This window comes from Pagrus major, chromosome 14 (assembly GCF_040436345.1).
Source record: "Pagrus major chromosome 14, Pma_NU_1.0".
Lineage (NCBI taxonomy): Eukaryota > Metazoa > Chordata > Actinopteri > Spariformes > Sparidae > Pagrus > Pagrus major.
This window is the reverse complement of record NC_133228.1, coordinates 8530859-8542285: the sequence shown is the minus strand read 5'-3', so window position 1 is coordinate 8542285 and position 11427 is coordinate 8530859. Positions and strand designations below refer to the sequence as shown.

The 11427-nt window shown below is 38.4% G+C and overlaps 1 protein-coding gene across 1 annotated transcript; it reads right to left on the bottom strand.

The window, feature by feature from the left end:
* Window positions 1-1189: 1189 nt before the first annotated feature.
* On the bottom strand, window positions 1190-8933 carry pyroxd1 (pyridine nucleotide-disulphide oxidoreductase domain 1). The gene is made up of 13 exons (XM_073481086.1): window positions 8649-8933; window positions 8438-8518; window positions 8163-8282; window positions 7653-7781; window positions 6307-6380; window positions 5060-5256; window positions 4839-4936; window positions 4601-4703; window positions 4386-4501; window positions 3714-3836; window positions 2168-2305; window positions 1913-2002; window positions 1190-1476 (listed from the first exon to the last, which is right to left on the bottom strand). The coding sequence occupies exons 1-13, from the start codon at window positions 8724-8726 to the stop codon at window positions 1318-1320; spliced, it is 1506 nt and encodes a 501-aa protein (XP_073337187.1). The 5' UTR covers window positions 8727-8933; the 3' UTR covers window positions 1190-1317.
* Between the last annotated feature and the right edge of the window lie 2494 nt (window positions 8934-11427).

Here is an 11427-nt window from a genome sequence, read left to right as displayed (position 1 = left end):
AGTGTGCTGAATCAGTTACAAATCTAATATCAGAATGAATTGTGTATATCATTACTAAAGTTACTGCATGTCATGAACAATTCAAGCCAATATTTCCTTGTGGCAATGATAGGTCCTTTCCAATTTACAAAACCTGTATGCTGTGGACAGTTTGCCAAGAAATGTCTGTTGTATGCTGGCATCCATCTTATTACAGATCTGACTTGCTTGGCAACATACAGTGTAAAACACTACATGGCATCTCATTGGACCAGTTGTCCTACCCTTCATTTTAGCAGCCTCTGTATCCAACAGAGACTTGAACTTTATCTTGATGTTTGTGTCACTGTGGTCAGCGCTGACTCACCCTCCTCTCCACCCACACAGGTACACACTTATACTCGCGAGAGCTGCCCAATGGAATTAGTGGGTCATTTCCTGTTGGCCAGTTGAGCAGCTCCAGTTGAGCTAAATGGACAAGGCTGATCTTTCCTGGCGAGTCTTTATCAGCAGCTCTTTAGGAAAAGCAGCACTTTTTATTCATGTTTATTGCCCGTGTTTGTTCAGCCTCTTTCGAGACTCATAACTTATTATCACAGCTGTGAAAAGGGAAAGGAACAGCAACACGCCTCCATGATCTCCTCACTGCTTGTAGGCGTATTACAGTTATTGTTGCCTTATACTCATTTGCATAATGCTCAGTGAGTAAAAGCACAAAGTTGCCATGTCAACCTTTATCAGCCAATGGGAGTACATAAATCAACGTGGGCAGGTTCCTGTTGGTGAACCAGTGACCCACAAAACACAAACCTATAAAACTCAAACCTACAGGCAAAACCAGTGAGTTGAAATGGGTGGGGGACCTCTTCTAGTCATTTAAATTCTGCCGATGGAGAGAAGTCTTTCCACTTCACTTCTTATTTTTCTTGTCCTTTCATACGTGGATTTTTTTCCACCAACATCCCCAAGAGCAACATATCTGAGCAACAATAGACAGCATTGTGCAAGCTTGATAATGTCTATTGTTACAATGTCTGCTGAGGCACAGGAGGAGCCGTAGTTGCTGTTTAGATAGAAACTTGATCAAGTGTCACTAAGGCAACATAGCAACCAAAGGATTTTCACCACCATACATTGTTGAACACTTTCAACAATGCGATGGATTTTCATGCCACAAAGCCTTCTCTAAACATATCACTCAAGTACTAAATTTGTCCTCCTGGCTTTGAAAATAATTTATTTGAGAGCAAAAATATATTCTGAAATATACAAGTGCATTAATAAGAACCAAGATCATCGCTCATTCTTTATCGCCAAGAAAAATAATAATAATCCAACTCAATCAAAGTAGTCCTCTATATCAATGTTGGGGTTGAGCAGCTCCTCTCCGTACGGGGTCAGATCCATCTGGTTGAGGATCAGGTTCTCAAAGGTCTCCTCCAGGTCTGTTTCCCCGATCAGCACCGCTCCCACCATCCGACCTCCACTGAGAACCACCTGGAACAGAAATACAGGGGGAACGTGTGTGAAAATGAAGCTGGATGTGATGAGTTTTCCTGCTAGTGGATGAAATTATTGTGATGACACACTTTCCTTTGATAGCTACAGTTTTAACAAATAATCAGCTGATCCTGTTTTGCTTCTGGCTCATCAGCAGCAACAGTGGCTCCCTTCACAGAGCTACAAAAATTCAAATAGCATTCCTGTCTAACAGGGAACAAACAACCTGAGATTTTAATACTGCTTACATAAAAACTACATTTGTGTGTAAAATAACAAATCCTTTTTTTAAAGTGTATCAATGTAAATAAATTAGCCATAAATAATTAAATGTATATATTTTATAATAATAAGTTAATTAGACTCCACTGTTAACAAACACGGGATCCATGAACACACATGAGTATTAACAAGTTGTTCTCTTCTGTATCACCTTGACATATTCTTGGCCTTTGGTGCAGCGTACCAGCAGCTCATGGTCAGGCTCCAGGCCCTGCCCATTAAACTTTCCCAGCAGGACCACCTGTGGAATGACCAGCAGCCAGGAAGTAGTTTAAACACCAACCAACACTGTGAAGTGACTTTCAATAGTCTAGAGGGTAATGGAAAACAGTTTTGGATAGTAGATGATTAACATATTGGTTATAACTTAAATGACTTCCATCCCCTTCAGTAAAATGTCCCTCACCTTGTAGTTGAAGAATTTGGTAATGTGTGAGAAGAGTTCGAAGCAGAAGTCCAGTTCTATGGGTTCTGACAGGACATGTGCCGCCATGCAGCGGCCGGCATACCAGCCCATCTGACGGGCCTGCGTCCACAAACGCATCTGCACCAAACACACACACACAGGAAATATAACACTGTTTTATTCAGATTTCTAACTTGGATTTCACCTTAACAGTCTTCCCCAGGGGCAGGGAAATACAGAAAGGTGACACATTAAAGGGAAAACCTTAATGAAAGTCAGATGCTTCCATGCACCAGGGCTCACTGAATGGGTTTTTACAGTCACAAGGTCTCCACCCAGTTGAACAACTATGAAAATATTGCACAAAAGTGTGAGACCACCATCTGCATAAAACCAAATGACATAATATAAACGTTTATCATCAAATCTATGGTAATGTCTGTGATTGTCTATGATGCTGTATGACTTTTTGGTATGGTTGGCTGTTTCCTTTTTCTATCTGCTGCATTCAGGTTTCTCTTGCAAAAGAAATCTTGATCTCAATGAGATTTTCAAATTAAAGGAAAAGTTCACCCGTAAATGAAAATTCAGTCATTATCTGCTTATTCCCATGCTGATGGAAAGTCAGGTAAAGTTTTGTTGTCCATAAAACATTTCTGGAGCTTCACAGCAAACCAGCGTTGCAGCAACTGCAAAGGGCTCCATAGAGCGTAATTCAAGTATCTGGCAGTCCTGAGATCCCAAATTGATTTGAATATGTTATTTACACCCTCGACATGTGGTCGAGCTTATGCAACCACTTCAGTCGAGGTGCATGCTAATGCTTACATAAAACTGTCTTGTAAAATAAAAAGGACTATCTTTCTGACTCCAAAAGAGCTCCACAGTCTTAACAAGGAGCACTGAGGTTGTTCTGTTCAGTTCATGTTGGTTTTTCTTTTAATTTGTCAAACATCTGTATATGAAATGTGTGGAACACGCCTCTTTTCTGGACCTAAGTTACCCCCTTTCAAGACAAATTAACTGGTGAATTATTAAATGTGCTGATGCACATGAAAATATCCGGCACATTTTTCCATATTCTTTGATATTTTCCTGCTGTAAATTCAATTGCTGGGTGTACATTCAAAAACAGACTCATTAACTTACAGTATGTCAAGTATATTAAGTTTATCTTTCAAGTTCAGTAGGGTTACTGTGCATGTGTTTAATGATTAATGACAGAGCCAGTTAAGTTTCTATTAATAATCTACCATATCAGAACTGTTACACTTATCATATAATTCAATCAAATCTACATGGCGTCAGCCAAATAGCGGGCAGTATGTGAGAATTGATGACATATAGAATATTTGATCTTTGCTCTTTGTACTAGCACGTATCCAGACTTGGAAGATGACATCAGGCAAATAATCTGCCACTATCCCGCTGAGCTATGAGCGCTGTATGTTGTCCCATGTACTGTATATTCTATTCTAAGACGCTAAATCTAAGAAAACAATGGAATTTTACACAGGTTGATGTAATGACTGGTCGGTTAGTTTACCTGCTGCCACAGCGGGCTGTGTTCCCAGCATGCAGTGCACACATCACCTGCAGCATATACATCTGGCTCTGATGTCATCATGTGGTCATCTACCCGTAGGCCACCGTCATCTGCCAGCACAAACTAAATACATAGAACCAGAGAAGAAGGGCTCATCACTGGGAACCAATGTATGATTAAGACTACATGTTCACAGAAGGGAGACAAATATAAAAAACAAAGTGAAATTCAAACTCTGCTGTAAAATGTACTCTCATTTCAATGAGATGGCTTCGAGCTTAGAACTAGAGTGATAAAAGCTCCTTTAGTGACTCCTAGAGGCATCAACACCCAACTGCTGAGTGCTCTGCATGATTTTCTGCATCTATTTTACTATTTACAAATAGTGCACACGGTGCAGAGTTATTTTATTATAAGACAAATCCACATATTTATCTGTGTGGCAAATGTTACCAACCGATTTGTGCATGTATTTGGACCTAAAAGGTTGTGTATGAGCATGTCTATTAGGTCTCTTACAAAAATGCAGATAAAAAAAGTAACTAGACCTCCGTAATGACATTACATAACATTAAACTTTGTGAACAGAGAGAAGAAGATGCAGACTCACAGTGTTGGCACAATTAAAAAGATTAGGAGGCACAAGAGAGCTTACTTCTCCTTATTTTCTACCTTGTTGCCATGGAGAAATGGCTCCGTGTTTGGCATGACACCGGTGGCACTGACAACAAAATCGCAGCCAAATGTTTTGCCATTGGTCAGCTGGATGTAAACTGGCCAGGATCCCCCTGAGAGGAGAGAAAAGCTTGAGGAATGAAAAGTTGGAGGGAAAAAAAGGAGGGGGGTGCTAGGAAAGGATCGGTCAGAGCTGCAAATCTAGTTCTCACCATTCTCAGGTCTGAGTGTTTGCTGCGGGGAACTGAGCAGCTCCTCTGAGGTGAAGATCTTTTCCACCTCACACTGGTATTCCACTGAAACTCTGCAGGACACCTGGGATCACACCAGCAGGGAGAAGAGGGTCAAGATGCATACAGATTTCTTTGCAGAAGGTGATATCCTTCCCAAGCAGACCTCCATGCTTTAGGCACAGAGGCATTCAGCAACAAAGATGCACAATAATCTCACCTGCTCTGCTCCTCGAAGAACTATTCCTTCATGCCAGTCTGGACCGAGGGCACTGCCAGTCTCCGTCGGACCAGAACCACGTCCTCGGGCATGTTTGTCTGGAAATTCACACACAGACACATCTAAGCAATCTTTTGTATCAAGAAAAAGAAGAATGAGATGATCTTGGCACAGATTATGCTGTAGCATAAGAAGACATTTGAATAAACCACGATGAAGACCTGCTGTGAAGGTGTGGGAGCCTCCAGGTGCTGGTTCCTCCGTGGTGTAGCGAGGTCTTTTACAGGGAGCAGCTCTTTCAGGTTTGGTAGCCTCCAGCGATGGGATAAGGAATTGTGCTGCCCCAGGGTCAAAGAAAGTGTTTCCTATGGCTTTGTCCTTCACAGCCCAGATCACCTCACAGCCCTCCACCTCAAATCTATACAGGTTATATGAAGTATTCAAATCTTTTACGTTTAAGTTAAAGTATGAGGCGCCACAGTAGCTCAGTTGGTAGAGCGCGCGCCCCATGTAGAGAGGCTGAGTCCTCGGTGCAGTGGCCCAGGGTTCAAGTCTGACCTGTGGCCCTTTGCTGCAAATCACCCCCCTCTCCAACCCTGCTTCTTGTCATATCTCAAGCTGTCCTATCAAAATAAAGCAATAAAAAAGGCCAAAAAAAAAAAAAAGTATGAATACCACACTAAATTAACTCTTCACTACAATTAAAATTTGAAAATGACTTAAGTAAGAGTATGTAAGTATTATCAGTACAATGTCCTTAAAATATCAAAAGCAAAAGTACTGATCATGCAGAAAAATGGTCCCTGTCAGTGTTTTACTATAATAATGCAATGCTGCATTTTACTGCTATATAAGTGTTTATGGTTAAGCTAATTATTAATTATTAAGCTTACTACTTTATATACTGTTGGGTAGTTTAATCTACAGCAATGCATCATGTTTAATAAGATCATTATGTGATTAGCATCACTGTCCTGAGAAACAAATCCAAGGGATTTTTCTTTTAAAACAGTATTTAATTTGAGAAGTAGGAGAACTTCCTCAACAAACAAAGAAACATTTGATTTTTTTAAAAAAGAGATTTTTTTAATTCTAATTCATAATCACCAAATTGGGAGATATGTGGTTTTCATAGGAAGGGTATGAAAAACTGTATTCTGAAAAGGAAAAACTAATTAAAGCTGTCAGACAAATGTTACATAATGAGTTAAAAGTACAATATTTGTCTCTGAGATGTAGTGGAGTAGAAGTACAAAACTGTATAAAATGGAATCACTCAAGTAAAGTACCTCAAATTTTCACTTAAGTACGGTACATGAGTTAATGCTCACTACTGGCTCAATGCTCTTCAGCTGAAAAAACATACACAATTTAATTGAAACAAAAACGATTTGTCAAAGGAAAAAGAACACAGACACACGTTGTCCTAAAAAGTGACACCTAAGTGATTTTTTTTTTTTTTACTTACACTAATTCCAGGGCAATCCCTCCATTTCCAACAACAACAATTGTCTTTGCTTTGGATAACCGCTTCTGAAACTCCTGAAACACAATTAAAGGTAAACCTCATAAGCATCAACATGTTTTGTTTTTTCACCTGCAGAGATTATGTTTTTTTTAGACTCTTTCCATTTATCAGACATATAAGACACTGACATACCCTGTCATTCAAGGTACAACAATGTACAGAAAGATACTGAATACTGAACTGAACATCTGAAACAGACATGTTACCAAAAAACAAACAAAAAAAGGTGTTTTGAGTCTTATTATTATATAAATAAGACAGAGCGCCTGTAGAGTTATGAGTTCAGAGTTCTAGAGCCAGATAAAGTATTTACATAGTTTATTATTTGGGTTTATTAATTTATTTCCAGCTTTATGTTCTGCATCACATCTTTGATCTAGGGCTGCAAAATATACTGTTTCAGCTTTGACATCACAATGTGCACATGTTCAATAGTCACTACGCATTAATTAACTCAGCTCTTTCACATTTTAGGTGTGTTGTTATGTTTTTGCAGGATTCAGGCTGAACATTAAGATGAGTATGAACAATGTTGCCACTCATTAGTCTTTCTGCCACTCTGTGGTTGCAACCATGGTGACTTTCCCTACTGTGACATCATGTGCATAGCCTCTATTGAGCTATTAAACTTATCTTGTGAAGATTTGTGCATTTTTTCATATCGCAATATACATCACAGAAAACCGAAATAGCAGTGTCAGTTTTTTTTCCCCAATATCGTGCAGCCCTACATTTTTCCATTGGTTTCATGATGGAGTAGTTACATCCTTCAATCTAAACAGAATTAGCTAATAAAGAGGGTAAAGGCGGTAGCCTTCTGTAGGTGAGTAGGGAAATTTGAATCATATTGAACTAAGAATATACATACAAAATATTAATTGTAAGAGAAGGCATATTATTACAGTCATAGTCTTGAAAATGGTGTCAAAAAAGAGAAGGAAGTTATGTTTTCAGTCCAGATTACTTGTAGATTATCAGAACATGTTGAACTATGTCTATTTCCAAATTAGGGAACTATATCTACTGTTGCTGCCTATTAAAGGACAAATTTAAAAAACAAAAAAGACATTAGCAGCTGCAGGTGTTAAGATGTTACTGGATGCACTCTTATACACAGCATCAAGGCCCACTGCTGTGGATTTTACTTTACTTAAGCAGAAGCATCTTTTTCTTTACACTTACTGTTTCTGGCTACTATGAGATGGTGTTATTAGTTCAGAGTCTTCAGGACTTTCACACCTGCATGTCAGTAACAATACAAAACATCCGGAGAGAGGGGATTGTACCTGGGCGCTGTCTGTGTCCCGTATCCCCAGCACATAAGGGTTGTCCTGGGTTAGGAGCTTGGGTCTGCCCCCACTGCAGATACACAGCTTCTCATAACCAAAGACATGGCCATCTGCGGTTTCAACAGACTAAGAATAGACAGAAGAATTGGAAATAGTTGATTATTTTTCATATCAAGCTTTGAGTCTGATCAGCATCCACACTATACTTAAACCACATGCTACAATTAAATGTCCACAAGGTGGCGACATTAGACAGATCACCAAAAAAAGTTTGTTGAGGTTTGTTGCATGAAATCACTCTATAAATTTTGTTGCAATTACAACATTATAATCACAAAGATTTTGTTTTCACAAAAAACTAAAAGGGGATTCACAGCATTGTTACATATGTTACTTACAGTTGTTAGTCATATACCAATCCAGAAAAAAACATCCTGCGTGAACACAAAACATAAAATACAAAATTGTTGTTTTATATTATTTCTCCTCTGCTAAACAGCTACTTACATGTGACTGAGTGTTTACTGATTTGACAGCAGAGTGGATCACAGTCAGGTTGGGAAATTTCTCCTCTAAAACACTGGATTGTCGCTCCTCAACATCAAACTCTTCCAGAGTCTTGGACATCTTGCCAGAGAGAAACAAACCAATAAAACATAAGTTTGAATAATTTCATTATTTTGTGGATGACTTAAAGTACAAGTCTTTACTGTCAGTCGTTAGTGTGCACATATAATTTGTGTATGTATAACAACGTTCATCATCATTATTATCATCCTGACCTGTTTATAGTTGGTCACCGCCTTGATATGGGCACCTGCTGTAATCAGAGCCACGTCAGCTGACGGAATCTGGGATGACAGCTGTCAATAAAGATCTGGGTTAATAGCTACATGACACATATTACAGTTGTAGAGCCTACCTAGATTAACAGGCTTATTCTGTATACACCTAACTTGTAATTTATTACATGAACAATGAATTGCTTTTCACCTGCTCAACACATGTCACACCCGCGATGCCACCTCCTACGATCACGAACTTAAATGTTTTCTCCTTTTTGTCTGCCATCCCTTGCTTAGAAAACTGTACCTAGCTAACACTATCTCCCTTGCATTTTGCGACACAGGGATGTGGTTAAATTTTGTAGTTACATTCCCGTTACATTCTCTCGGTGTGGACTCGTTAGGAAACACTGAAGACCCAACTAGGAATTGGCAAGTATCACTATGCTCTTAGATAATTCTTGTAATAGCTAGCTAACTAAATGCTTCTTTAGCACATGACAACAGAGCACTGATGCAACGTCACTTCCGTGTTTACAATTAACTACGGCAAGCAGCAAGGAATTAGTTATATCACACGTACTGAGCGAAGCGCTTAATAAACAGAGGCACGACCGGGTGTAATGAACGAAAATAAGTGAAGTGAAAGTGTAAAATTGGAACTGACCTTTATCACAGCGATGATGTTCACAGAGAGTTAACACACGGAGCAAGAAACATACAGGTATATACATACACGATACCCTAAATATTTATAATTAGTCGTGAAAAATATAGTGCGTCACAACCCTGCTGGTGTAATATATGGCTACGGGTATGCTTGAGATCGTGTCCGTGTTAGGAAGGACAAAGCACTAAGAGGGAAAATATTAAGATTGTAAAACAAAATGACAAAAACAAGTACAAAGCAAGATAACAATAACAATACAATACAGACCACTTTCACAAGAGAAATGTTGACATGGCACAGTAGGAATACTACATATGTAGCCTAAATATTACAATTAATATTAGCTGAATTCCATTTAGATGCAGTTACTAATCCTGCTAATGTGTAACTTGGCAAAACTGTCACACAGTGGTCTAAAATAATAATAATAAAGCAAGTAACCAAGCTTGTCCTGCTATGGCAAGTCAAAATGTCTGCTGTTAGAAAGACCGATCAAGTAAAGGAAATTTAAAGACTGTTGTCAAAGGGCCTGCTTGTTGTCTAAATATTGTCCACCCATCCATCTAATCTCAATTTGACCCTTTTTTCTTTTAGTTTTTTTTTTTTTTGCATTTTAAATCAAGTCCCTATCTACTTGAGTTGTTTAGGGGAATGCTGCAACACTGTTTTGGTGTGAAGCTCCAGAAATGTTTCGTGGACCATGAAACTTCACCCGACTTTCTATGCGGCAAGGGGGTGAGTAGATAATAACTGTATTATCATCCTTGGGATAACTTATCCTTTAAAGCCCAATTCTTTTTTTCTTTTTTCTTTTTTTACCCAATAGTTAGGTTCATCAGTTACAATCACAGCATTTTCTGTGATTGTCTCCCTTAATTTATAATATGAGCTAATTTCTGATATATTCGAACCAGAATCTGCATGGAACTGGAAAGGAACAGCTTTAAGTGCATCTCATGTACAAAGTGTCAAGGACATAACGATATGCAAGCCAAATAAGACTGTACAGATGCAAAGAACTGTTTAATTACTAAATACTGACTGCGTAATGCAATAAGTTGCTCTATATACACAGGTTGTTTATGGGTATCTATTGATGGACAGACTCACCCTTAGAATATGACAATAAAATGATATGATGTTATTATTATTATCAGAGAATATTGAAAAGTTAAATTGATTCATTTGTTTTCTAGTTGTAGTGCCTTTATTAAAAAACAGTAAATCAATTTCGCAGTGATAGAGCAGGTTACAATCCTCTGTTTTTCACTTTTGGAGGTAGGGCAACCCAACCCTGTTTATATTTGGATGACAACTGTATCTTTAATGTCAGAGATTAATGTGGTCACAGGGTCGTGAATCAGATCTAAAATTCCATCAAAACATTCATCAGCCGTCATTAATGCAGTAAACAACTCACCGGCAGATAACAGTTGAGGTGCAGTGCCATTTGTGATTTTACATGAAGCAATCGACAGATCTTGACACGATCCCCATTGACTGTCAGGGTGTTTGGCGGATAATGGCTGCATTGTTTTTGGATTCATCAGCAAAAGCCGGCACTTGTTCTATTTTTGAAAAACCTTTTATGCCAGTGTTAACCATGCATGGGAGTACTGCTGTCAGTGTCTGAGATGATCAGGTCACTGGTAATCAAACACAGGTTAATGCTGTGCGTCATACCTCCCCTCTTGATTTTCATTACGTTACCCTGACTGACCCCTGCAGGATGACATGACTGTATGTTATACAGTACTGCCATTACAATTTTAGCATTTGAAATTTGTGCTGTTTGTATATAAAAAACACTGATTGTACTAAATGTATCCAACATCATTACTACTTTTTATTGATAAAAAGTGCTCTTGGATGATTTTGTGGATACATTGAAAAGGCTGAAGAGTCCTTGACCATATTATTGAAACCATGCTGCTTCAGAAATTAATCAGGCTGTTTTTACTTTACCCTTAAAGCCAATCAAATGCTACAAAACACCCATTAAATTGTTAACATAATACATAGAGTAGATACTCGCAGTACAATACATGTAACCAGGAGTTAAACTGATATTTGTAATGGGGGGATTGGTAGTATCTATTATTAATCACATTAAGAGATCACAGTTAATTAACCTGACTATATTTATTAGACTGTTTTAAGGTATAAAATATGGAAGAACATGTACATACATATTTCAATGAAATGGAAAGTTTCACTGAAAATCAAAATCAACATTAGTCACAATATAATGCAACTTTATCATCCATCATGGAGGAAACTTTATCCGGATCAACACCAAAAGTTAATGGGGTCTGTT